At 41.7% G+C, this 26281-nt stretch overlaps 1 protein-coding gene and 1 non-coding gene across 4 annotated transcripts; both read left to right on the forward strand.

The window, feature by feature from the left end:
* Positions 1 to 133: 133 nt before the first annotated feature.
* Positions 134 to 26020, forward strand: LOC126541979 (acyl-coenzyme A thioesterase 9, mitochondrial-like). 3 transcript variants are annotated; one of them, XM_055076815.1, is made up of 14 exons: positions 134 to 516; positions 1699 to 1817; positions 6627 to 6669; positions 6772 to 6795; positions 7611 to 7792; positions 8523 to 8719; positions 9623 to 9696; positions 13418 to 13485; positions 16691 to 16802; positions 17507 to 17597; positions 19322 to 19407; positions 21764 to 21851; positions 22768 to 22924; positions 25426 to 26020. In XM_055076815.1, the coding sequence occupies exons 1-14, from the start codon at positions 503 to 505 to the stop codon at positions 25548 to 25550; spliced, it is 1380 nt and encodes a 459-aa protein (XP_054932790.1). In that variant the 5' UTR covers positions 134 to 502; the 3' UTR covers positions 25551 to 26020. The 3 variants fall into 3 exon arrangements, with proteins under 3 accessions (XP_054932790.1, XP_050044905.1, XP_072142570.1); XM_050188948.2 differs by lacking the exon at positions 6772 to 6795; XM_072286469.1 differs by lacking the exons at positions 134 to 516; positions 6627 to 6669; positions 6772 to 6795 and having other exon boundaries at positions 1701 to 1817.
* Positions 23535 to 23609, forward strand: TRNAF-GAA (transfer RNA phenylalanine (anticodon GAA)). Its single transcript has one exon. It is a non-coding gene; the product is annotated as a tRNA-Phe (tRNA).
* Positions 26021 to 26281: the final 261 nt, after the last annotated feature.

A 26281-nucleotide genomic window follows, 5' to 3' on the forward strand; every position in this document is an offset into this window, starting at 1 on the left:
GCGACCACCATTTAAAGCCCCGTGAGCCAGAATATTGCGATTTTAATTCTCGCGCTCTTGCTCACGCAACGATGATGATAGAGCACCGGTTGGTGGTGCTGAATAGCGCCCGCGTTTGTTGACGGAGCGGTGTGAAATAGTCGCACTCGCACGCCTCCAGCGCTGCCACACCCGTCTACGTTCCTTCGCGTGCCAAATCGATTGGTTCATATTCGTTTAACTTTGGCTTTTGTGCAAGGGGAGGCGTAAGGACAGACACGTGGAAGCAGCAAGGCTGATTCCGAATCAGACAAGCATGCAGACAAGTTTAAGCGCTGCCAACAGCGATGTCAAGTGGTGATGAAAGCATGAAGGGAAAAACATCCCACGACTACGAGCGGGCGGTGCCTTTTAATGTGACTGCTTGATTGCGCCGCTTGCGTAATACTCCGCGTGCACAGGTGACACGGTGACACATTTCCAACCTTGCTTCTGGACTGAACATACCTCGGTGACGGACGCGATGACTATGAGCAGGTGAGCATTGGTCGCGCTCATTAACTTCGCGTCTCGATCACGATTTAACTTGTTTCGTAAGACTTGAAAGAGCGTTTTTGTCAGGCATGAGAACATCCGTGTTTTTTCCACTTACACCACACTTGTACACTTGTGGTGACCAGTGGTTATTGATTATTGTTTGAAGGCACGGATGGCATTTACTAGCATATTCATTTTGTCTCGAAATTCCGCTATAAGCAATCGAGGCAAGGTCCTGATTGGTGTTGTATAAGTCGCGGGTAGCCATTTTCCTCGCGACGGTAGATTGTATTTTTTAGAAGCACTGCTCCAGGAAGGCACATGTAACCTGCAAACGGAGACCTCGGGAGAGCACCTGAGGCTATAATAAAGCAGGCGACGCAGGATCTCCAAGGCACCCAAGGGGTAGCGGGGGGATCAAAGCTGGAAGCAGAGCGGCCCGTAGGTTGGGGCCGCGGAGGCCGAAGGCCCCAACCCACGGACCAAGCCATGGTTGGGGCCGCGGAGGCCTCAACCCGCGGACCAGTCCGGGTTCTAGCTTTGGTGTCCTGGAAGCACCGCCAATAATGCGAAATAGTGACACGTTGTTACAATTCGTAAAAAACACGATTTGATAAATATAATTACGTCTAGCCGCCAACTTGTGACGCTAAGTTTAGCACTACTGCGCCCCGCGACTTCTGCAACACCAGTCAGAACTTTGCCAGCAATCAATATATCCGTGACCACGATATGACAATAATTTCTCGCATTAGGCCAGAGTTATCCCTTGCTTACTAAAACATTTATTAAACCAGTGCTGTCCAGCATGTTTGCAGCTCATAGCATCGATCGTATATCATAATATCAGAAAAATAATTTGAACGTTGTGAGACTGGCGTTGCAACGCAGATTTCAAAATCCTCGTCATCACTCGGTCACTTGTTACGTGGTTAATTAACAGCAATTTAGCGACGCTGTCACACAGATCATGTATGTACGTACGTCCTCATCCGAGTGAATTGCACTAAATTTACGCCCAATTTGCATTGTTTAGCGTTTACTCCAGAAAGCTCGGATGTGCACGTATGACAGTGGTATAAATTCACTCCATCACAACCGCAACGCATTTTGTTATGTTGCATTCTACGTGAAATATGTGATGCCTGCCCATCAATAATGCATCTACATGTGACGTTTCAGAACTTTAGCCTCCCTGTTGAAGCAAGCCAGTCGCCACAGATTCACGGGCACTTCTGTCTCCTTCGTGCGCAGTATCATAACATGTCAAGATCCCATTCGCCCGAAGACAATGCCAGAAGGTCTGTGAACTATCTGTACTTCTTAAATTTTTGCTGCAATTTTCCAACTAGCTTTTTGTACGTAAAAAAAATTTGTGTTAGCTAGCATTCTCATATAGTACAGGTTTACACCTCCTGTGAAATTCAGGCAGTGTATAATATGCCTACCGGCCAACTTTAGCAATCTTATTGATAAATACCCGACTTTTACAGCTTGGTTACTGATATCGTATTGCATCAGTAACTGTACGATATTTTATTTACGTTCAGTTTAGAGTGAACCTGATATCACAAGGATATGGATACAGTGGTCTTGGAGCAGCGATCTCGGAACTTTATTTTTCAGAAGTGCTTGATATATTCACACCTACCCATAGCAGCTTTATATCCCACTCAGAACCAACATATAAAGGCAAATCAAATTTTGGCTTCTGTTACATTAATAATTCATGAATAAGCACCATGAAACTTTTCATTTGTCTGTAGCACAGATCATTCTTAATGCAACTAAAGAACAGGGTGCAATCTCACAGCATCTCTACAGAACAGAGTCTGCAAATTTTTTTGCCCAGGAGAGGAGACATACCCGCCACGGTAGCTTAGTGGCTATGCTCTAGCACTGCTGAACTTGAGGGCACAGGTTCTATCTCTGCTGCAGTGGCCGCAGTTCGATTAGGGCAAAATGCAAAAACACTCGTGAACCTAGATTTAGGGGCACATTAAAGAGGCCCCAGGTGGTCAAATTAATTCAGGGTCCCCCACTACAGCATGCCTCATAATCAGATTGTGGCTTTGCCACATAAAACTCCAGAATTTAATAAATTTAACAGAGAGGAGATGGGGGTTCTCCATCATACATATGAGGAGATTCTTGCTGCTGGATCCTGAGTGTTGCTACCATTCTCCCATTCACCAGTTAAGCCATCAGACATCTTTCCCGAAATAAGATGCTTCATTAATTCACGAAACAGATAGCCAGCATCTTGAATAATAAAACAATTGGTAGTATTTTTCAGCAAATTGTAACATTTCTTTACTTCAACTGTACTATTTTTTTTTTAGATTTGGAAGTTAGTATGGCAGATCTATATATGTTTTTCTGGAAAGGGGTCAGGCAGACATATCACTTTTATATAAATTGATATTACTGCACAATGTTCACTCAATTCCCGGTTCAAGACTGTGCATAATGGCATCTGCTCAAGACTGTTATATGCCTCTTCTTTAGTGCCATTTACACTGGCACAGCCAGAATATTTTTTCAGTGAGGGAGTGGCACCAACTTGACTGGGGATGGAGAGAAGGAGGGGAGGGGACAGGCTTAATTTAAACTCAGAAATTTTGAAGGGGCACGTGCCCGCTATACTGCCCTTTGCTATGCCACTGGCCATTGACTTTACCACTGGCCATTGATCTGGCACACCATCAAAATTGAAGAACTATTACTAATACCACCGCTAGAATGTGCTTTTTGAAATTGTGAATGAGAATATGCATTCCAACCTAGCTAGAAAGGTCCCACTAGAACTTATCCATTTTGCTGAGTCACTGAAACCAGTTAAAACTGCTAAAATCCAGCTAGGAACCAGGCAGTGCCAGCTTAGAATTGGGGATAACCAAGGTCAGCTAGACACTTATCTTCATTTGGGCACCTAAACATACCATTGTCGAGGTTCTACACACATTTTCAAACAGAGACTCTTGGCTGCAAGATTGTGAACGTCACTCTTTGTAGCAATTGCTGTAATTGGGTGAATGTCTGATGTTCCCTTTATTAATCTGAAACATATTTTAAGTGGTTCACGAACGCAAACAGCATGCATACTATACTGTGCTTGGTTAGTGAAAAATATAAGTGCAAGATAGGCTTGCAAAAATGGTACATAATATGAAAATAAATTAGCATATGAAAATAAATGTCTAGAAGCAGCACACATTCGGTGACACAACATTAAGGGGGCCTAAGCGAATATACCAAACAGAATTCATATAATTCACCTGTAAGAAAATTAAAAAAGCATAAGTGAAGGAGATGCATTCTCATTTATTTGTATTCATTTATTTTGGGTGGAGAGTCTGCAATGCTCATCTGACTTTTGTCACCTCGATTGTCACTGGGTTGTCCTTTGAGGAATGCAAGAAGTGCGTGCTAGTTGCTCATTGTTCTTGTGGCTATTTGCATCATCATAGTCAGACTAGCGCTTTTACTTTGTCACTCTTATTTCATTGACATCATGCAGCGCAACCCAACAAAGCAATCACATCACACCCAATAGAATAACATGTTGCACATAGCTAAGTATGGACAGCTGGGCTAGTTGGTTGTGATTAGCATTATGAAACATCGTTCCAGCGCACAATTGAACACGGACGAGAAGAGAAGGACAACACGAACGCCGGACTTCAACTGAATTTTATTAATGGAAAACAGGGCTTTATGTACACAGGGGGAGGGAGGGGGGGCTGCTAGTGTCTTTTGGTTTGACACTTCTGATGACTGTTGCCTAGACCAAGGAAATATTTTTGGGTGGTCCTGTGCACTAGCAGACCCCCCTCCCTCCTCCTGCGTGCATAAAGCCCTGTTTTCCATGAATAAAATTCACTTGAAGTCCGGCGTTCGTGTTGTCTTTCTCTTCTCGTCCGTGTTCAATTGTGCGCTGGAACGATGTTTCATAATGTTGCACATAATACATTCTTTCTAGTGCTCCTTAAATTCTTGCATAAAATCAAATTTCAGTATACCAATAAGTTCTGTGGAAATCCAAATGGTGAAAGCAGTTTCATGAAAGGAAAAAATTGTCATCCACCCTCGAGGAGTGTGAAGCTACAAAGGAGACCCATACGAGTTCTTCAGAAAGCATAGGCCAGCATACTCACTCACGAGTACACTGACTCATACTCGTTTAATACTCATTTCACTCGCGTGAGATAAAGCATTAGTGGGTGGCAAAGGCTGTGAGTTGTTGTAATTAACACGGCAAGCTGGACGAGTTGGTGATTGAACATGTTCCTAGGGGAGGGCAGCGCAAAAGGAAGTACACGATACGAGCGCGATAAAGCGTCACTTTACACGTTTACATTTTCTGTATGTTTTAGTCCCTTGTATGAAAAAATAAACCATTTGTTAGTCTGCACTTGTATTTCATTTCATTTCATTTCATTTATTTTTCCCTTAAAGGCCCGAAGGCATTACATAAGGGGGGAGCAAAATCAAGGTCAGAGAGAAAGAATGAATTGACAAAAGAGAACAATATCAAAAAGAAGAGTATGTAACAGTTAAATGTTCTTGTCACGCGTATACAATGCAAAGTAAAATTCACGGGATTGAAACACGAGAAAAAAAGAAATAATATAGATATATATATGAAACACTCAATTAATACACGAGAAGAATACAGTGAAAAAGGCATCATATGGGAAACAAGTAAAAATAAAAAGTAATCAGCTGTTCAGAGTGCCGAATTGAATATGACAGGAACCTATTGCCCTCATGAAAAATGGTCATTTAGTTTATCCCGGAATGATTTGCGGTTAGTGCATGATGCGATGGTATTTGGCAGGCCATTCCATAGTGCTATTGCGTCCGGAAAAAATGATGACTTTAAAGCTAAGGTGCGACAGTTGATGCGTGCGATGCTATGGTCATGGCTTAGGCGGCTAGACGTCCTGTGCGGGGGTTATTGAGTACTTCCTTTTGTCTTTCGTCCGGGTTGCGCTGCCCACCCCTAGGAACAAGTTGTTCCTAGTAAGTAAGTACGGGAGTGAGTGTCGGTTAACATGAGTACGAATTAAATGAAATGGCGGTAATTTTGAGTAGACGGGAGTATGAACAATGTGAGTGACTCTTGGCGAGTGTGAGTGGATTTGAATATGTATGTGAGTGAGTGCCACTGAGTGCTGTGAATGCAAGTATGAGTGTGAGTGGGTGCCAGTAAATGTGAATGGAAGTGACTATGAATGTGTGTGCATGTGTGGGCGTGAGTAAGTGCCATAAAGTGTGAGCGAGTGCATACCTTGCGAAAACATTAGCATGAGTGAGTATCCGCTTATTATGCCAACTTATCACAGAAAAAGAACTTCACAGTTGAAGAAAAGTTCTTCCTGGACTGAAGATCAACTTGCACTACTGCCTTTCCAAGGAATTCATTCTACCAAGCTAACCTGGAGGCTAGCAGATGCTACGGCAAGGATGAATGAAATCGTCAATTAATTGACTGTGGTCTTACCACCTGCTTGCCTCCTGGTTAGCTCATTCGGTTTTACATTTTTCATGCCAACCCAAAAGTAGTACTGACCAAGATCATAGTGTTGATATTCTCCGCTAAATGGCCAGCCTATGCTAAGAAATCGTAGGCAGCACTTTATTACATTGTCAAGAGATATGAACACTGAGAGAAGAATGAGTGACCTGGAATCTAGACCACCACCAGAGACAGCATTGGGAGCATGCACATCATGAATATCTTGTTTGAAATTAGAACATCAGATATTTCGAATAAGTCTTGCAGGGTTCATCATTAATGAAAGTTAACTGTATATTGCTGTCAAGCTTGAAGACAGTGTTTTGTTAAGTGCACGTTGTGTGCAAGGTTCACTGCTGTGTTAAAAAAAGCATTTCTCAGGAGCTAGGTTTTCGCCTTGAGTGCAAGTAACATGTGGCTACAATATGTGTGAAATATATTTTCTGAGAGCATAACAAGCCTGGCAGACAAATTCAAGTTTACGAGATGGTTCTTTGAGAATATTATCTTACATGACCGAAAAGTGTGTCTTCTTCGAGCATGAAAGTTCACTCTGGTTTTGACATCAAGATGTTGCTTGAATTTGCAGTGATGGAAGCTCTCAAAAGTCATGTGGGATATGTTGGTGATATGTAAGTGTACCCAAGTTCACTGCATGCATTGTTGAAAATGCTCGAATCTGCACATAGCTGTGATGCTTACACATGCTATTCGCCTTGCTTTTTCTCTTTCAGAAATATTGATGCAAAGATAATCAGGCATGTTGCTATCTTGGCTGTTTCAAATTTTCCCCGCACTGCCACATTTTTTGTCTTTGTTACATCATAATAACAGAGACGTAGTGCCTGACATGCTGACATGCTTTGTGAGTGCTTATGTTAGCAATATCTTCTCCTTAAGGCTTAGTTCTGTTCTAATCCCGCCACTGATGGCCACTTGTACACTGCATGTTTTCTATTCTCACCAGTCTTGCATAATGGTATGCATGCATAAGAAAGAAAGAATGGTTGGTGCTTGAAACGCATTGCTCGTAAACACTGTCTTAATCACTGTTGGTATACATTTTGCCATTTTTAGAAAACTTTTTGCCAAAGTGTTTCATGCACTGGCTATCGTTTTGGTGTTTAGATTACTACAATAATCCAAATTATTGCACACTGAAATTATGTGCACCTTCCTCCAGCCCTCCCTCATCTGCTGGGTACATTATTTCAAAGAAGTTACATTGGTCAGTCTAAGTGCACTTTGACTCTGAACTTTGACTCTAAGCACCCTTCTATATTTAAATAATAAAAACTAAAGTGTTAAAATCATTGCAGTAGTTATGGGCTTGATGTCACCTTGATTTGTATATGACAATGCTTATGTTTGTTTGCACTGTAAACTGTTGTGTGCATACTGTTGTGTAAACTGTTGTGTGCATTCAAGGAGAGAAGTTCAGCTGTTGTTTAATTGAACAGTATCTTTTGCTTTCCAATTATACATTCAGCTCTCTTTTTGTTGTTTCTTTTATAAGCTGTCACTTCACTTTACATAACTGACCCATGTAAATCATATTTATTTGGAACACCAGAACAAGTGCCCACACGAAGCTCCCGAATTCCCCAGAAGAACTACCAGATCGTAGCATGCTGGACAGCTATGACGAGTGCATCATACCAGTGGCCACCTCTTCAACCATGCAGAAGAGCCACACCTCTGGCCAAGGCTTCGTTCGTTTTGGTCGTATTCTTGAGGACATGGATGAGTTTGCAGGCATGCTCATCTTTACTTTTACAAATACAGAATAGTATTAACAGCTTGACAACAATGTTGCCTGTGACGCACAGCAATACATTTTGATAGACCATTTATGGCATTTAGCCTAATTGTTTAATGTCATATGTCGTAAAGAGTTTTTGCAAACAAATTGTATGAAAATTGTTGCAAAGCCTGATGGTAGGCAATACATTCTGCAACATGCAGCCTCTGTGTGATCTCTTTAGTTTGTGTAAGTAAGCCATTCATAGGGTATGTTGTCTCACATGTGTAAGAAATGTCGGCTTAATTTTAGGAGTTTTTAATATGACCCACGAGTTCTTTCTTGGGCAGTGAGCTGTGTGTGCCCTTTAACGAATATGTCCTTAAGTAATTAACTAAAAGATCAAAGACCTGATAACAGTTCAAAACAAGACAGAGTAGCCACAGGTAGGTGGAGACCTTTATTAATAGTGCACAAACAAGGGAAGCTTCAGTGTGCCAATTTTTTGACAAATGGATTTGTCTTTGTCAGGACACCAGCTACACATTATGACTTGTCATGCAGGTAATGTCATCTTCTTGAAGCTGCTATTTGTGGCAAGCAATTTGTGAATCTGTTCAGAAAGAAATCTGAAAAAGCAGGTGGCATCAATTAACATGCAATATTTGACTAGGAACATACTTCTACTGGTCTTTGCATTTCCTGACATGTTTCACTCGGTCTTCTCTTTCAACATGTCCACAGTGTGGCTGTCATACCGGCACGTGCAGTACCCAGGCCTGAGCTTTGGCGTGCCTATGCCCGTGAACATGGTGACTGCTCTAGTGGACAGCATACACAGCGAAGACATGGAAATTCGGCCACGACATGACCTCAAACTCCGTGGCCACATTTCCTGGGTTGGCAAGACATCCATGGAGGTCACCATGGAGCTCCTATCTGTACGTTCTTTTGTGGAATATTGTGGAAGACCACCATCGCTTCGTATAAATTTAATGTGTTCCTTGAAAGTCCTCAGAAGAGGCACTCTGTCTTCTGTAGATTATTGAGTGTTTTACTATAACAGCTTTCATATGTGGAGACCAAAAAGCACCTCTCTGCTTCCAACACTCCTGCAGGGTTTACATGCTTTGCCTCTAGTGAGCTCGAATATCACTGTAACTTATCTAGGGACTAGTACTAGTATCTCGTTAGTATTTAGTACCAAATTCTGCAGTGCCCACTCTTTCTTTCTGCATTGCAATAGCATCTGAACTTAAACTTGTTGGTATGGCTACATTATGGAAGAACAGTGTATAGGACAAGATAGGGCAAGACAAGATAGACGGGAAATCTGAACTTCGTAATAAAAAGATATACCTCCCAAATCATTATGTGCTGCATGTTCTTTAAAATACAAGTAAAATTGGATGCTAAAATCTAGTGCGAAAGCACAATGCCTATGTATCAAGGCCTAATGGTATTGTGCATTGGTGGAAATTGCTTGTGTGTATTTGCAGCATCTGTGGTGAAATCAGTGTATTGCATGTGCTCATCTTGTAGTTTCTGTAACAATCATGTAAAAGTAGGTACAACAGAAAAGTAAGTGTGCAGGATCAGTGCTTGTATTGTGCACTTCCTTTTCTGTTGTTGACATATTTATATGATCACTGCACTAATTACAAGACGAACATGTGCCAACTTGCTCAGTTTTCATTCCTAATATTTTTTGTGTGTAAACTTGTTTTATGGCCATCAACCAAGCAATGGCATTAGATTTATGCTTTAGTAGAGCTGGGGTGTTGTGTGGTGCAAAATTCGATATGTCATGTTCTGCACAATTAAACAGTCCTTTATTAGTGCAGCTGGCCCCGGAACAAACCAGACATTTGCTGACTGCGAAGTTTGTGATGGTCGCTATGCAAGCTAATGCCTCAAAGTAAGTGTTTGTATACCTGGAGACAAAAACTGGGAACATTTTCGCATTATGTATAGCCTTGTTAACAGCCAGAGGAAACTATAACATTGAAGTTGTGCAACTAAATTGTTATAGTGTTGCTGTTCAATTTTTCTGGTAAGTTACACGTGTAACAAAAAGAAAAATAATGTCGATTTTGTTGTTTGCATTAATCACTAATTCATTTGCAGAATGTTTTGTTTTTGTTGCTGTCACTATCGTTGTTGCCATCACCACCGCAGTGGTTGTGGCGGTGACGGGGCTAGGCATCAGTTATGTAGCCACCTGCCTCTAAGCAGTATCCATTTAAAAAAAGTTAGCTCTTCATTGCCAGTTCCTGTTGCTCGCATTTAGGAATAGCAGTGGTAATCAAAGCGTTCGTTTCGAGGTATTGTTAAGTGAAACCAATGTGCAATTCTTCAACTATGAGAACTGCACCATGCAGTCAATGTTTGCAGTGACTATGAAGTGGCTTTTACTTTTTACAAAAGTATGGGCCCCACTGTATAAAGAGGCACTAGTCTACAAGTGAACATTTTCTTCTCTCTCTATCTCTTCGTCTTCTTTTTTTTAACCCTTTGAGGGTCGCTTTTCTTTTTTATTGCAGATTCCTATTCTTCTTAGGAACTTATATTGAAAAAAATTTACCGTAATCTTTCTAGGGTGACCGTAAAGTGAGAAAAAGATATTTTGTGTTGGTATATATGTACTTTTCATTCATGAATAACAACAATAAAGAAGGAAATAAACTTATAAGAATAAAAAATGTGATGCATTGTTATACACATAGCTCAAGGCTTTGAAAATACGCACACGAGAATATTTCGCAAGACTCAAATATTCCCGCTCTTACACTAATATGAACATCCATAACATAATCGAACTGCGTATCTGCGCTCACTCAAGACATCTGTGTGGTTGTGCGCCCGTCAAAAAAGCAAAACGTGTGACAAACTTCCGCTAATTATCTTATTGCCAAACAGAGGCAATTAGTCTTCATGAGTCTCAAAAAAACAATAACAAAGAAAGCAACGGAAAGCATGCACGGTGACATCCTTCCTATGTGCACCCCTGTGAGCACTAAACGAGTGAAAAACAAGCGATCGCCCTTTGAGCGATTAGTAATGAGATAGCCATCCGTTTTGCAAGCGCAAAACGCCGAAACCGTCTGCGGAACAAAACCCAAACCGCCACCCGCACACGCACACGCCAATGTGCAAGCGGTAATATATAGACGGGCGGGAGCAAACTAGCTCTAAAACAAACGATGCAACTAAAGCCTAGAGAGGTAGATGCACGAAAAAAATTCCCTGTATTCCCACATAGTGGCAGCACATGACAGAAAAGAAAAAGTTTGGAAATTGGTGCACATTGTAAACGTACAGATGGCGTCGTAAATATACGGCATCGACCATTTTGAACTTGTTTGCGGTGCCGTATATTTGCGTCATTGACCCTGAAATGGTTAAACATGTGACGCTGGTAACTGAATATCCTGAGCTTGTCTTCATATGTCTTAATTCTACTTTGTATCACACACTAATAATATTGTGAACCTGCAGTCATATTAAGAATATTGTTGGGATGCTGTCACAGTGGTAGTCTAAAGCTTATGACAGGTTTATACAGTCAAATTCTTTTATAAGGAAGCTCTTGGGACCTCCAAAATACTCCATTGTACAGGCCACTTCATTGTAAAGACCGCACACCATACCACTTCCAGTAGAGCAGGCTAAGCACATTCAGTAAAGTAAAACCTCTCTCTAATATGAACACACTCACTATACATCTGGAAACACATAACCAATTTTCTCGAGGAGAATCACATTATTGATAACCGACAGCATGGGTTCCATCGCGGTCTTTCCACTGTTACGCAACTGATTGCAACTTTCCACGACCTGGCAGCAGCATTAGATAGGCAAAGTCAAGTCGATATCATTTTTCTTGATTTCGAGAAGGCGTTCGATCACGTATCACATCACAAATTATTGCTAAAATTAAAATCCATATTAAAACACGATTGCCTTCTCTCGTGGATTGAAGCCTATCTTTCGCACAGATGTCAAAGTGTAGTTGTTGATGGTGTCCTTTCTGATCTGGTCCCAGTGGATTCCAGTACTCCGCAGGGCTCTGTCCTAGGTCCCCTTTTCTTTCTAGTGTTCATTAACGACATTGCTGAAAACATACATGTTAAACTGCGACTTTTTGCAGATGATTGTATAATTTATCAAGAAATTTCTAGTCCTGACGATCAACTTCTTTTAAGCGATTCCCTATCTACAATAGAAAATTGGTGCTCGACGTGGCAAATGACTGAGAATTCAAAAAAGACCGTAGCAATGAGTGTCACACACAAAAAGAATCCCTTAAGTTTTACATATCGCATAGCCAACAAACCCCTCTTAGTTGTAAATACCTTTAAATACTTAGGAATTCACATATCTGACCTTCGATGGAATGCGCATATCTCGTATATCGAAAGAAAAAAAAGCCCTAAGACAACTGCATTATTTGAGGAGAACACTAGCACAATCTACTCAAGAAATAAAGCTTTTCGCCTATAAAACCTATGTACGACCGCTATTAGAATATGCTGCGGCAGTGTGGTATCCCTGACCGAAAGTAACAAAGCGAAACTAGAAAATTTTCCAACGCAAGGCAGTCAGGTTTATATTTAATTGTTACGGCTGGAATATAAGCCCAACAGCCCTGCTGCACACCGCAGGACTCGAACAGTTGGACATCCGACGTCACCGTGAACGACTAAAATTATTTTACTTATATTATCATAATAAAATAAAACTAGAGGAAGGCATTCTAGTTGAGCCCTTTACCCACCACCCTATGCGTTCCTATCATTCTAAAAAAGTCGGCGCGTTTTTGTGTAAAACAAATGTTTTTAAATACTCATTTTTTTCCTCACACCATAGTTCAATGGAATGATCTGCCTGGAAACATGGTCAGTTCTGAAACGGTCAACTTGTTTTTACAAGCCCTGAGTGAACAATAGGGCACACATGTAATTTGTTTTGAGTCAAGTGTTTTGTTTTTTGATTCTACTGTGTTTTGGACTCTGGTCGAGTCTCGTTGTTTGCTTCTTTTGTTGCAATGTACGTTTTCTCTGTTCCTATTATTTCTGTACCCCACTCCTGCCTAAGGCTTGTGATACAGGCCGGCAGTATTTGCTAAATAAATAAAATAAATAAGAATACTTGGTGGAAAAAGTCGCTTATTTTCTTCTGCACATATTGTCCAGTGGTATGCGCCTCTGGACCTTATATATGGCATCAACTCATCAAAGTGTCGGGTTGTTTGGCCTGCTGGCCAGGGCCTACCATAGCCACTGGAGTCTGGACCCACCCGCTTAATCACTGTTGTGGTGTCGATTGGCACTCGCTATGCACATAGCATCTCAGTGGCAGCTGTGAAGGGCAGCGGCAGTTCCACTGCGCGCATTAGCAGTAAAGCAACGGATAAGCTGTTCGGCTAAGGCACGCAAAGTCGTTCATTATACAGCTGATTTCATTGTAGGAGTGTTTGTTGTAGAGGCATTAGCCTGTAATCCTAAACATGGTACTAACAATGAATGCCTAGAGAAAAGATTATATTTTTAATTGTGCTATGAGTATACCGGTAAATGCTTCATAATCTTAGCCACACAGTAGAGTAACAGTGCCATGCTTTCTGTTCTTTATTTCAGAACTGTTCCTGTAAATAAGCTTATACCAAGAAATGATGAAGAAAAAGCTATTTTTGAAGAAGGAGCAGGTAAGATTACCTTAATGTGAGCCGGCTCATACATACCAGCTACAATACTACATAATGGCATAGTGCAGTATCAGGAGGATATTAAGAGGGAGGGAACAGTAGAATAAACTGACCAAAAAATCTATGTTACGTATTTTGTAAAAAAGAAAAATCTACATGTCCTGAGGAACAAAGCTCTGCCATGGTAAGCTTGGATGGCCTCACCGAAGCCCTGCCACTGCGTCTTGTTGGGCACACTGGTATTTAAAATGACGCTGTTTGGGTTTGCATGTCAACTGTTTTTGTCATTGTATTTGCGTGTTTTATTGAAAAATGCGACTTCATATGCAAAATGCATGCTGTTTATGCTGGGTTTGTCAGTTGTCACTCCAAATTTTTATAATGAGTGGGCTACTGTAGTGTATTGTGTCGACATTACTGTTTCATTGACCTCTGCCCAATTTTGCCCACATATCTTCCTACGTTTTTGTGCCCCAACATGCCAAAAGCACATGCGAAGTGGACAGCAATCAAAATTTAGCGTGGAGTGCCATTCTAAGTGCACTTGGCATCAAATCACGTGTATTCTATGAGATATCTCTCAAGTGCCTTGGAAAGGAGAGGGTTGGCAAAGCAGAGTACTGCAGCTCCACAAGGAGTAGTGAATGCTGAAGAAAGAAAAGAAGCCTCATGAAACACTTTAGGGGTGATGGAAAGAAAGCAAGAAATGGTGTGCATCCAGCTGAAGCATTTTTAATGCTTGTGGTAAACATGGAAACATGAAAGTGTGTTTTTCTCGAAATGTCATTGTTGTGTTTCTTAAATCTTCGATGTACCTTTTCTACAAATTGTTTGCCAGATTATAGCGAAACGTATACAGCTTATATGGCGTTTGGCTGCTGAGCACGTGGTCTTAGATTCAATCCTGGCCATGCCATCCACATTCTGATGGGGGTGAAATGCAAAAATGCTTATGTACTTGGATTTAGGTGCACCTTAAAGGGACACTAAAGCGAAACAATAAATCAGTTTAGGCTAATGAAGCATTGTTTTAGAACCCTGCAGGCAGTCATTTAAAAAAATAGTTTGATTATTAGATGATAAAATGAAGGTCCAAGTATCAGTATTTGAATTTCGCGCCGAAACCCCCAGCGCCGGTACGTCAGCGTGACGTCAGGGATTCCAAAGTATGTTTTCACATTTGGGCCGCTTTGGCTGAATAAAGGTTCCCGAAACTTGCCATGTTTAATATTTGGTTCCTTTAGAACACAATGTAGTCAATCTGTACCGCTATATAGGTAGTAGGCCCTAGAAGATGCCATCAAAGTTCAAGACGTCACAACCCCCAGGTGTGGGAACTTGAGTAGGTGTCGCCACCCGTATTTCGTTCTTGTGCTTTTTCTGGCTTACCAAACGTCTTATCGTTGTAAGAGTGGTGTTTTTGGTGTTTTAGAACGGTAATTTACTGATGCAGAAGAAATCATTTTTCACTTTAGTGTCCCTTTAATAAAGAGCTCCAGGTGGTCAAAATGAATCCGGTCACTACGACATGCCTAATAATCAGATCATGGTTTTACATTGAGAAACCCCAGAATTTATTTAATGAATTTAATTAATAGCAAGCAGTCGGCTGATGCAACACTGTAGTTGTACATTACTCGGAAAAACCTTAGTTCTGTAGTGGACAAAAAGCCGCTGCTGCTGATTGTGATAATGACTTACTGTGGTCGGTTTCGAGACCAAAACAAATTTCGCACAGTGTGAACTTGGGCGAGTTGATAGTCCATTTTGATTTGCTAAAGTGTGTTAGTGATGGGGCTCAAACGAAGTCCCGGCAGTAACACGCTTTAGCAAGTTCAAATTTAGCATATTTGAATTACTCCTGCTTTGTTGTGGTGATGTGTCCTGCTAGGCATAGGGACACTTGAAATCATGATGAAAAAATAAAGACAGAACACTTTATTTCGTGCTCAAACTTTGTGGCCCAAGTGAGCTGAGAAGAAGTTAATGCCCATTGCAACACCTGCATTCTTTGAGCATTACACACAGCCCAAGAATAACGCCAAATTTAAGGTGAAGTGGTTGTGATGGATGCTGCCGTGTTCCCTGAAGGTTGTGTCCTGTAGCTGCAACAGTTCCAAGTCACGATTTGTGGATGTCTAAGTTGAAAGGTTATTTTAGCATATTCTGGATTTCGGCCAACAGTAAAAGCTAGCAATAGCATATAAATTTTCTGCAAATGCTGAATGTAATAAAATGAAAATATTGGCTGCGGCTTAGCTCAGCTAACCCTGGATATGCAAAGCAAAAGCTTGGTTTAGCCTGTTTAAGTCTTGGTTTCACTGTATTTAATGTATTTAGTATGTATGTTAATGTATTTAGCTGTAATTATTATACTTAGATATACAATCGTTGTTGAGCCAGGTATGATGGCTGTGCCTAGGTCGGTGGCTAGACATGACTGTGATTAGGCTTGGGTAGACACGCATTGTTCTACGGTGCAACGCCTGTTGTGCCACAGGGAAAGCACAAGTGCTAAACATGCAAAGAGATGCCGTGAACATGCGCAGTGTTGAAACACAAACGGGCAGGGCACGAACACAGTTGCTACATTGATCTCGATGGTGCGACACCTGTTGCATTCCGGATGCTGTCCAGTGAAGCAGCTCACCGGGCGGTATCCATGGTGTGGTCAGACGCCTCTTGGCGATGATGGCTCAAAGCCTCCCGCTCTTTTGCAATGCTAAGAGAAGACAGCCCGGCCTCGCTCTCATCCACGGCCAAGCTCCCACTGACTAGGCGAGCGTGGCGCTCCTCTTAGCCAGGCACGCGGTGAGGCACGTGGTCAGGCGGTGACCCAGCTGCAGCGAGCGCATGCGCCAAGCCAGCTTGGCGGTGGCGGAGTTCGGCGCGGCGAGTCACGTGATGCGTTGCCAAGGCTATGGCACAGCTGCGATCAAATGGAGGTCAAATTGCTGGCGACGGTGAAACTCGCCTCGACACAGTTAGTAAAGCGTTCGCTTTACTAAAAGGTTATATTGATCCCATTAAAAGTGGCAGTCTAATCTGGGACTCTATCCAGCAGCACTCGCATATGTGCGCTTCTGTTCCGTAGCTTTTGCTGCATATAGCCACAGAAATTTGTCCACAAGTATGATTAGCACAGTCTTGCATAAGTAGCAAAATTTCAAGTACAAGTAGGTTTTGCCTTTTCATTGCCTTGCAGCCAGCGTTGCACGAAGGAAAGCATTCCAAGCAAGTGGCATTCTCAAACAACCACCAACACAAGAAGAGAGGGATCTCCTTCACAAGCTTTTCCTAGAAGACTTTGATCCAGAGTAAGCTGCTTACACCCTGCTGAGAACAGATAGGCTTTAGTTTTAAAGATTATTCTCGATGGGGGCGAAGTGCGAAAAAACCCTTGTACTTAGGTTTAGGTGCACGTTAAAGAACCCCAGGTGTTCGAAATTTCCGGAGTCCTTTCCAGAGTCCGGAGTCCTCCGCTACGGCATGCCTCATAATCAGAAAGTGGTTGTGGCACGTAAAACCCAATAATTTTTTTTAGTTTTAAAGATTATGTACCATTTAGGGTATTACCTTTTCATAGAACAAAAATTATCAATCCTGTGTGCATACTACAGGTGAACCTTGTTATAATAAAGTTGCATCTGACAGGAAAATATATTTGTTATAAGCAGTTATTCATTATAAGCATATATTCATTACATGATGATATAGGAGAGAAACATTCTAGGTTTACTTCACTATATGTGACAGTATGTTATATCTATATTCATTATTACAAAGCTCGACTGTATTTTCTATTTTAATGCATTGCACCCACTATTTTCCTGTTACAAACACTGGGAAAACTGGGTATGCACTGTGTACCTGACAGGAAAGTGCTGAGCACATGTTAAAGAACAAAAACAGGCACAAGATTGATGATTATTGTTTCGAGACAAAATTGCTTCATGAAGGGTTTTGTTTCAGTACCTACCACTGTAGTCAGCTGCTTCTTACACTTTATTTTTTATTGCAGGACATATATCCTAAAATCTGATGAGTGCCCCAATGGGGCCATTTGGATGCAGGATGCACGGTTAACCAATGTCGTCATTTGTCAGCCCGAGGTAATGTGGCCGTCTGGAAGAAAGTTAAACGCATTCACTCAGCAGCATTAAATTTTGAAGTCCTGATGACTTTTGCATGTTGTAACCCAACTGCAAGAGTAAGATGTCCTATATATTAGATGTTTTGTGACCCACAAGTGAGTCGCACATCTTCACATCTTTCTTTAGCTCCAGAGAGGTGACACTTCTTTGTTTGAAATCAAAGGCAACAAAAGTTTTCATCTGCATTAAGAGAATCTGTTCTGTACTACAGGAAAGACCCACAATTTTGCAGCTGCACAGGGGGAATAACTGCCATGACCAACCGCGACCTAAGCATCGGTGAATGTGTTAATACGTAGCATATCATGTGATTTCTTGTTTCATAAAGCTGCTTCCTCGTGGCATACTAGGCTCCTTGCATGACCACACACTACAGCTGGCTCCTTTAAGATGACTTTGGAAGAAGCTTGAAAGGCTCTCTGTCTTACCAGAAGTTCAGAGTCGCTGAAGTTTGCTCAGTCTGCGGAAACAAAGGGACAACAACTCTTCTGCTCAGCATATCAGAGAATTAAGCTTTGAAGGACACGTAAGCGAAATGTTTAGTCATGCTCGATTGGCAGATTATGCTGCTTTAACTATGGCTAGGTCAATCTTACCATGAGAGGAGGCTGGGTAAGCGAAAAAGGACACTAAAAATAAGAAGAGGTTGTGACACAGCCTTGAAATTATTGTATCAGCTCCTTAGTGGTGCATTCTAAACAATGCTAGTTAATAATTTGTGTATAAGAAAATAATTAGACTTTGCAACCCAGCATTTTTGTGAACTTACTTCTGCACAGCCCAGGTGCAGTAAAATACCATGAAAAACATGTCATCAGTGCTACTGTTTGGGTGTAAATTTCGAAAAAGAAAGGGGTTGCTTTCATTTTACCCACTAAGAAAACTTTTTTTTTTCCAGTGAAATAGAAATCCACCTTTCAAAACAGTCTGCTATGTATAATCTTGACTAAATGTGTGTTTTTCATTAGCCTGCTCTCAACTGAGTTGTGATATACCATAATATAACCTTTTGGAAGGCGGCACTTCATGTGAAATAGCCATAATGATGAGTGCAAAATGTTCTTTTAAAGGTAGTCTTTGCATTGTCACAAGTTTCAGAACATACATGCTGGAAGTGCTATTGATGTGGATAATTACTTCTAAATTAAAGGACTACTGACACGAAAGTATTCTGTTCCATTTTTGTTTGCTGTTTAAGGTAGCTGTGAACTCCGTAATTATTGTACAAATTCCTTCAAATCACCACAAATAATTAATTGCAGCACTTTTGTGCGACCCGTTTGAAACACATGTCAAATGCAATGTGGCTTCCGACATGAAAAAGGAGCCTATCCACATCACCGAAAATGGAGGTGGTGGTCACATGATATCACAAACAACTCAAGAGTGCGCCTATCAGCCTGTTGCAGTGGTTGAAGGCCAGTGATTGCGTCACCGAAAGCTGTGAAATTAACCCTTGCAACTGTGCACTTCTTTTCAAAGTGCAGGGCAGCCTGCTCTACCCTCTCGTTCTGTTGAGTGCTGAATAGACTTGGCTTTTGGCTGCATTGTCATAGCATGTGTGTGTGGGTGAGTGACCACTGTGAAACTGCATAGAAAAATGAACCAATGATGTTTGCGAGCTTTTTGCTACCTAATATGTGCTTCACACTAGTTCCTTTCTTCTTACTTTGGGCGTCTAGTTTGAGAATCTCTACAACAAGGTGTTTGGTGGCTTCCTCATGAGAAACGCCTATGAAGTGGCATGGGCAACAGTTTACATCCTCAGGTCAGTGTCATTTTTCCCAATTCTATAGTGCCATAACATCATACCGAAATATCTAGGGCATGTCACTAATAAATCAATGGTAAGAAAGCAAGCTGTAAATTTTCAGCAGATATATTGAGCATAGATTGGCATACCTATTCATGAGTTCATTGTCTCATACTTGCTCCACACTCATTTTACTGCGCAAGATAGAGCATTACACTTCATTTCATACATAGCAGGCAACACTACCAAGGCTTTAGAGACTTCTCTCACTGTTCGCATCACGACCGTAAAAATTATGTGTCGCGTATGAAAGTATAGGTAAGTATTATATCATAAACGTAAAATTAAGCCTCATACTTTTATGCCGCAATATATTCTATTACATAAAAGGCATCGGAGATCAGAACCTATTTATACCACCAAACAAGCGGAGCGACACATTTCTACCATCAGCGGCCACAGAGCGTCGCTTGCACTCGCGATCAGGACACCACATGCTGGAAGAACAAAGGTGTACAAATAACATGTCATTTGACATAAACTTGTGTCTGCAAGTTTTTGTAAGATACGAAGTAGTTATTCTGTACAAAGTGTTGCAGATAAAAAAATAACTGCACTGACAAACATGCCAAGAAAGGCATCTATGGCTGCGCTATTTACATAGTACCCACAGTGTTGCTTGCTAAGTATGAAATGGAGTTTAGTGAGTGACGAACGGTAGACATGAGTGTGGACGTGAGGGAGTGCTGGTGAACTTGAGTGGACGTGAGTATTACTGGGAGCGAATGCCACTTAATGTGAGTACAAACGAAAGTCGGTGATAGTAATTTTGAGTGGATGTGAGTGTGCACGTGACTATTAGTGAGTGTGAGCAAATGCGAGTATGTATCCAAGTGAGTGCCCATGAATGGTGGAATGGTAGCGAACAGAAATGTGGCCGTGAGGAGGTGCCAGTAAGTGTGAATGGAAGTGACTATGAACATGAGTGAGTGTTGGTGAGTATGAGTGGCCATGAGTAGGAATGTGAGTGAGCACCGATGAGTGTGAGTGTACCCGAGTGCGAGTGAGTACATAGCCTGCGAAAATATTGGTGAGTGAGTATCCACTTTCCTGCTGACCTATGATAACGAGCCTTGCGGTGGCCACTAAGGACGGACATAATGTGAGCACAATAGTCCATTACTGCTTCATATGGACTAGTGTCAAGAAATTCACCCACTAACGGAACCTGTGCACTCACTTGGATGGCATACTTGCCTTAGTATCCTGGAGGGACTCCAATGTCGAAAGTGTGTACACTATTGTTCGCTGTTACACAGAGAACACAAGGTTAATATACTGCCATATATTATCACTGCAATATGGCATAGAGGCCCACAGCTAAATTTTTATGTATATATTTTTTTATTTATTTTCACATACGTCCAGCGTCCATTTGATGCCTTAAGCAGGAGAGGATACAGAAGAGAAAATACATTGTAGGGTATAAACAAAAACATCACAAATGAAAATTTTTGAAGTATGCCCAACTGATTACAACAGCCACTCCTTTCCAATAATGGGAACTAATGTTCCATTTATATTGGCTTTATTACTTGTTATGCATTCCCCTTGAAGTAGACCATACTGTACATCAAAGTCCTGTACCTGCCTGTCCTGACAAATCCATAGGTTGGCATTGAAGCTCCTACATAGTGGAAATTAAATCATGAAGTAGGACTTCACGTTTAGACAGCAGTGTACGAAATAGTGTGTCAGGTGTTACTCTAACAGTAAAAAATCTGAGGTTGCTCCTTTTGTACATAGAGAAGACTGAATGTATATATTACATCCAGTTGTTTTGCATACTGTGCCAAAAGTCCTTTAAACTGCTCAAAATTACTTTCTGAAATGTGGAACATGCTTGACGTTCCAATTGATAAAACTCTAGGTGACATCAGAACTGTTATTCATGGCAGACCTTCATTGTTTTATTTAATGTGGTGCAAATTATTTTTAGACTGCTTTTCCTCAGCAATAATTCAACTAGGTCTGCATTCTAACTGTGTTCTCTATTCATTCTATTTTTACACACATTTTATTTTCACATGGAACAAGTTATAACTTTATATTGCAATGATTCGTTTAGCCAGTTATAAAGGATATACCGATATTGTTATGTGTGATTCTTTACGAGTAGATTTTGTTGTGCTGCATAATTAGGGCATACCCTGCAGCTACAACTTCTCTATGGAATGAACACAGAAACAGCTAAATGTAAGTTGTCTAGTAGGGCCTCAGAATTTGTTATGCCGTTGTAATGTCGACAATCCATTTAACGATTAGAAACAGATGCAGAAGCGCTGTAAATAACAATCTTCCTTTTCCATAGCGGACGTCGCCCCAAGACGTACCACACAGATGACATCTGGTTCCGGAAGCCAGTGGAGTTGGGCTCTCTGCTCCACTACGATTCACAGGTATGCAATGCCAGTGTTGAGCGAAGTCCAAACATGGCATTATCCTGTTTTTTTTTGTTTTTTTGCGTCATGAGATAGTTGCATAGCAGCAACGTTAATTGATGCCTTACCACTTCCTGCCCTTTGCTTTAAATGCTCTAATATAACCAGTGATCCTCTGGAAGACATTCAAATTTGTGCCTTTTATTTTAGAATATTTATTTCTGTGTCACTGCTTGTGATCAATGTGTGCATGGTGCTTTATTGTCTTTTAAGCAGTGCCTACTTATCTACAGCAACATGCAGGCAAGGTGTTATAGTTATCCCTATGCAGTAGGGATAACTCCTGCTGCAGTTGCACATACCCAGAGTTATTGAGTTGTAGAGTAACTAGTTTCTGTATAATATTTATCTTGGTGAGCCAGATCCTTTTCTTTCCACTTCTTTCACCTTCATTGCCATCTTTAACAACTAGAATTTTTAATCTGATGTCTTCACAGTCTGTCTTTGCTGTCAGGATGCTTACTCTTCCTTTGACATGCAGCATACACTTGGCAAGCAGCAGTGTTGCTCTAAGCACATGGCTTATATTCAGTAGAGCACTAGGCTCAGAATCTAGAGGTCAGGGGTTCAAACCCCACTACAACTGGTGGTATGATCAAGGCCTCATTACCAATGACAGACATTATTTGGCAAGGCTCTGCAGAACTGACAAAGCTGCAGGAGCTCTGCAAGAGCTATTCAAGCTGAGCTGAAACGTGCTTGGTATCTGTGAGCATTTCATGCTAAAGAAACAAGCAGAAGCACCTAGATTTTCACTGTCCTGGTGAAAAGAGAAGGTACTTAGTAAGCCGGCTACACAAATTATCCCGACAGGCTCTTGTTCTAGTTTCCCACCTTGACAATTAAGACTACCTCTCTTGCTATTATTACTCAGGTGGTGTACACCCAGGACAACTTTGTCCAAGTCAACGTGAATGCAACGGTGATCAAACCTGACATAAGCACAAAGGAAATAACAAATGTTTTCCACTTCACTTTCTGCCTTGATGGAGAAAATCCGGCTCCCCGAGTGATCCCTAGGTCTTACCCTGGTAAGTTGTAGAAATGAGAATGCATGCTCGGTGCCCTGAACAACTGCTGCTTTTGTTGCCGCTAGAGAGTCTATATTTGGAGATTTTAAAGCTACACCTCGTATAATATACAAAGTTTGCTCATGCATGCTTCATGCTGCACATGCATGGCACGTTTGTCAAAAAGACTTATGTCAGTAATGCGCCACTGCGCAAGGCTTTGTATGCCAAACCAAACTGGCCCATTCAGTCAAAATACTTCCAAAACCTAGCATGCTTAACCATGATAGTGAAGTTTGATCATCTGGAGTTGAAGTACTCTTGTATCTGTATGCAATGTTACCATCATATTAAGGAGTCATGAGATTAACTTTGTGCAAGTACTGTATATCTGGGAAGCAAGTAATCCAACCACTGACCTTGTTTAGTGCAAGCAGCCCATAGCATGTAACTAATTTTATAATTATTTACTCCAATCAAATTCAGTCTTGGTTGTCAGAACAGATTCCAGCAAAACATTACATAATACACTGGAGTAGCCAGGACATATATATATTTTTTTAAGAGTAGGGGGGGGGGGGGGGTATTTTCGGGTCGACAAATTTCGACTTCGCCCTGCCATCTGCTAGCCGCCTGGTTAGCTCAGATGGTAGAGCGGCTGCCCCGAAAAGGCGGTGGTCCCGGGTTAGAGTCCCGGACCAGGACGAATTTTCCTTCAGCTATGAGGCGTTTCTTTCGAGCAACCCATATGGGTTTCCTTTGTAGCAATTGCTACGAACGGGTGGATTTCTCATTTTTTCCCTTTATTCATTACTTCTCTCCACCTAGCGGGTTTCCGCAGAACTACTACGTACGTCAATGTAGTGATTCCTTTTGCTCAATTATATTTCTTTATTATCAATCACCGCTCACCACCGGCCAATCCTGGTGTTGGCGTAGAAAGAGTACCGCTCCTTCTGCTGGCCAGGTGCAAAAAGGAAAATTAGTATATAAAGTCGTTACATTATACGGGCCTTGGTTTTCTATTGCCAAGTTGTTTAGTGCTTCCATTTCTTTATGACTATACATTCGACTTCCATTAATTTGACCCTGACGTGACCGACAAAATTGATAGAATTATTCAATGGGTCGAATTAAACAATGCAAGAAAAAACATCACAACACAGCAAAAATGGTGCTCATTCCCAAACCAGGGAAACCCCCCCAGATCTCGCCAATCTTCGACCAATATCTCTTGCGTTGTGTGTCGGCAAGTTGATGGAGCACGCCTTCCTCACCCGGATCAACACACACTTGGACGACGTCAAAGCGTATCCGGACACCATGCTAGGGTTTCGAGCTCATCTCTCCACGCAGGATGCAATGTTGCAAATCAAGCACCAGATACTCGACAACAAGACAAGGGCCATTCTAGGATTAGACCTCAAGAAAGCCTTCCACAATGCAGCTCACGCAGCCATACTACGCAGCATTGCCACACTCAATCTAGGAAATTGAGCGTACAGCTATGTTCAGGATTTCCTCACAAACAGAAAAGTCTCCTTAACGCTGGGCAAACCTGCATCCGAAGACAGGAACAAGGGCAAGATCAGCACCGCGCAAGGCTCGGTCATCTCGCCGATGCTCTTTAATCTCATTATGATTGGCCTCCCCAAGCACCTCAATGCCATCGAGGGTGTGCATTACAATATACACTGACGACATTACGATCTGGGCGTGCAAGGGAAGCGACGGAGAAATCGAACAGCGGTTACAGACCGCGGTCGAGGTGGTGGAAGAGTACCGCGTCGGAACTGGTCTCATCTGCTCGCCAGAAAAATTGGAACTCCTCCTCTACCGCCCCACGCTTAGGGAAAAGACCCCCCAAGGCTCACATCCAGCATGCTGCATACGAAGAAATTTGCATAGGCACCAAAGACAGACAAGAAATACCCAGGGTGAAGCAGATTAAAGTGCTCGGACTCATCAGAGAATCGAATGGCACTAATGGAGAAACGGTTAGGCATTTGGAGACTAAGATCATGAGCACAATGAGGCTCATCAGAAGAATCACCGACAGACACCAGGGTATGAGGGAGGCCAGCGTCGTCAGACTCATACACTGCTTTGTTATTAGCCACATTACCTATGTGGCTAATAATAGATATAGCATCACTGCAGGTGTGATGGAAGATGTGTTCTCTCTAAAATGGAGTCATGTAGGCGACTTTCTTTCTTTTTTTTTTTTGCACTACTCTGTCAGACAGTTTGTGGTGCATTCATCTGAGTTGAGGTAGTATTAACAGTTGGTAAAGACACATGCCATCAATGAAGGCAGCATCATAAAGGCGGCATAAAACAACACTTCAGTCGTGTAGTATTTTGCTTTCTACCAGCTCATAGCTGTGCATCACCTATTTGCAAGTTTGTTCATGTGAGGCCAGCATGTGCCTTATGAAGAGAGGCTTGACTCTGTTCGAGCACTTTTTGCACTTAAAAAGAAGGTGCATTAATAAATTCATGTTGCCTTGTTCTTCATGCAGAAAGTATGCTGTACATTGAAGGAAAACGGTACCTGGACCATGCCATGTCACAGCGACAACCTGCAGCAAGCCAGAGCCATGGTCACAACAAAAGTAACAGCAAAAGCCAACAACACAAGCCATGACTCTGGCCACGAATCAAAAAGCACATGTCATGGCTCAAGCCATAATGAATCAAAAAAAGGAACATGTGTTCAGCAACAATACAGCAGTGTGGTCTGTGCAGGACAGCCAACACTGAACTGGATGCTTGAGTTGAAGTTGTGTGGATGCATCTTACAGCAGCCAGATGAACTCGTGGCCCAAGGGATTTCAATAGCGATCACATTTACGATGCTGTATACGTATAACTATTGCCTGTATGCCACGTATGCAACTAGCAAAGAGAAAGCACTTGTTTATTACATGTTTGTATTAATACTGCAGTGATCCTTTGGTGTCCAGAAACACCTTACATAAACCTATGCATAACAGCATTTAGCTTTTACTTACAAGATTCTAGCATTTCACAACATGCTACCCCTTCCCAACCACTTTTCGAATTTCACACTCTTGTATGAAAATGAATATATTAAAGCACCCATTTTACCTCTGGTGACTGTAGTTAAGGCTTTTTTTTTTTGTGAAGCACAAGCATTTTGCAACACAAAACAACAAGAAAGAAAGACTAGCACTAATGCTGAATCTTTGCACGACGTGCAAATGTTAGACGAAGGCACAAGGACAAGCACTGTGTGTTTGTGGCTTCGTCCAACACTGACACTTCACATAAAAAATGACATCAACCATACTTCATCAGTGGTTCTAGCAAATTCCTTTTTCGAAATTCCTTGACTTTTCAAGGTTTTCCATGACT

Source organism: Dermacentor andersoni, chromosome 2 (genome assembly GCF_023375885.2).
Source record: "Dermacentor andersoni chromosome 2, qqDerAnde1_hic_scaffold, whole genome shotgun sequence".
Lineage (NCBI taxonomy): Eukaryota > Metazoa > Arthropoda > Arachnida > Ixodida > Ixodidae > Dermacentor > Dermacentor andersoni.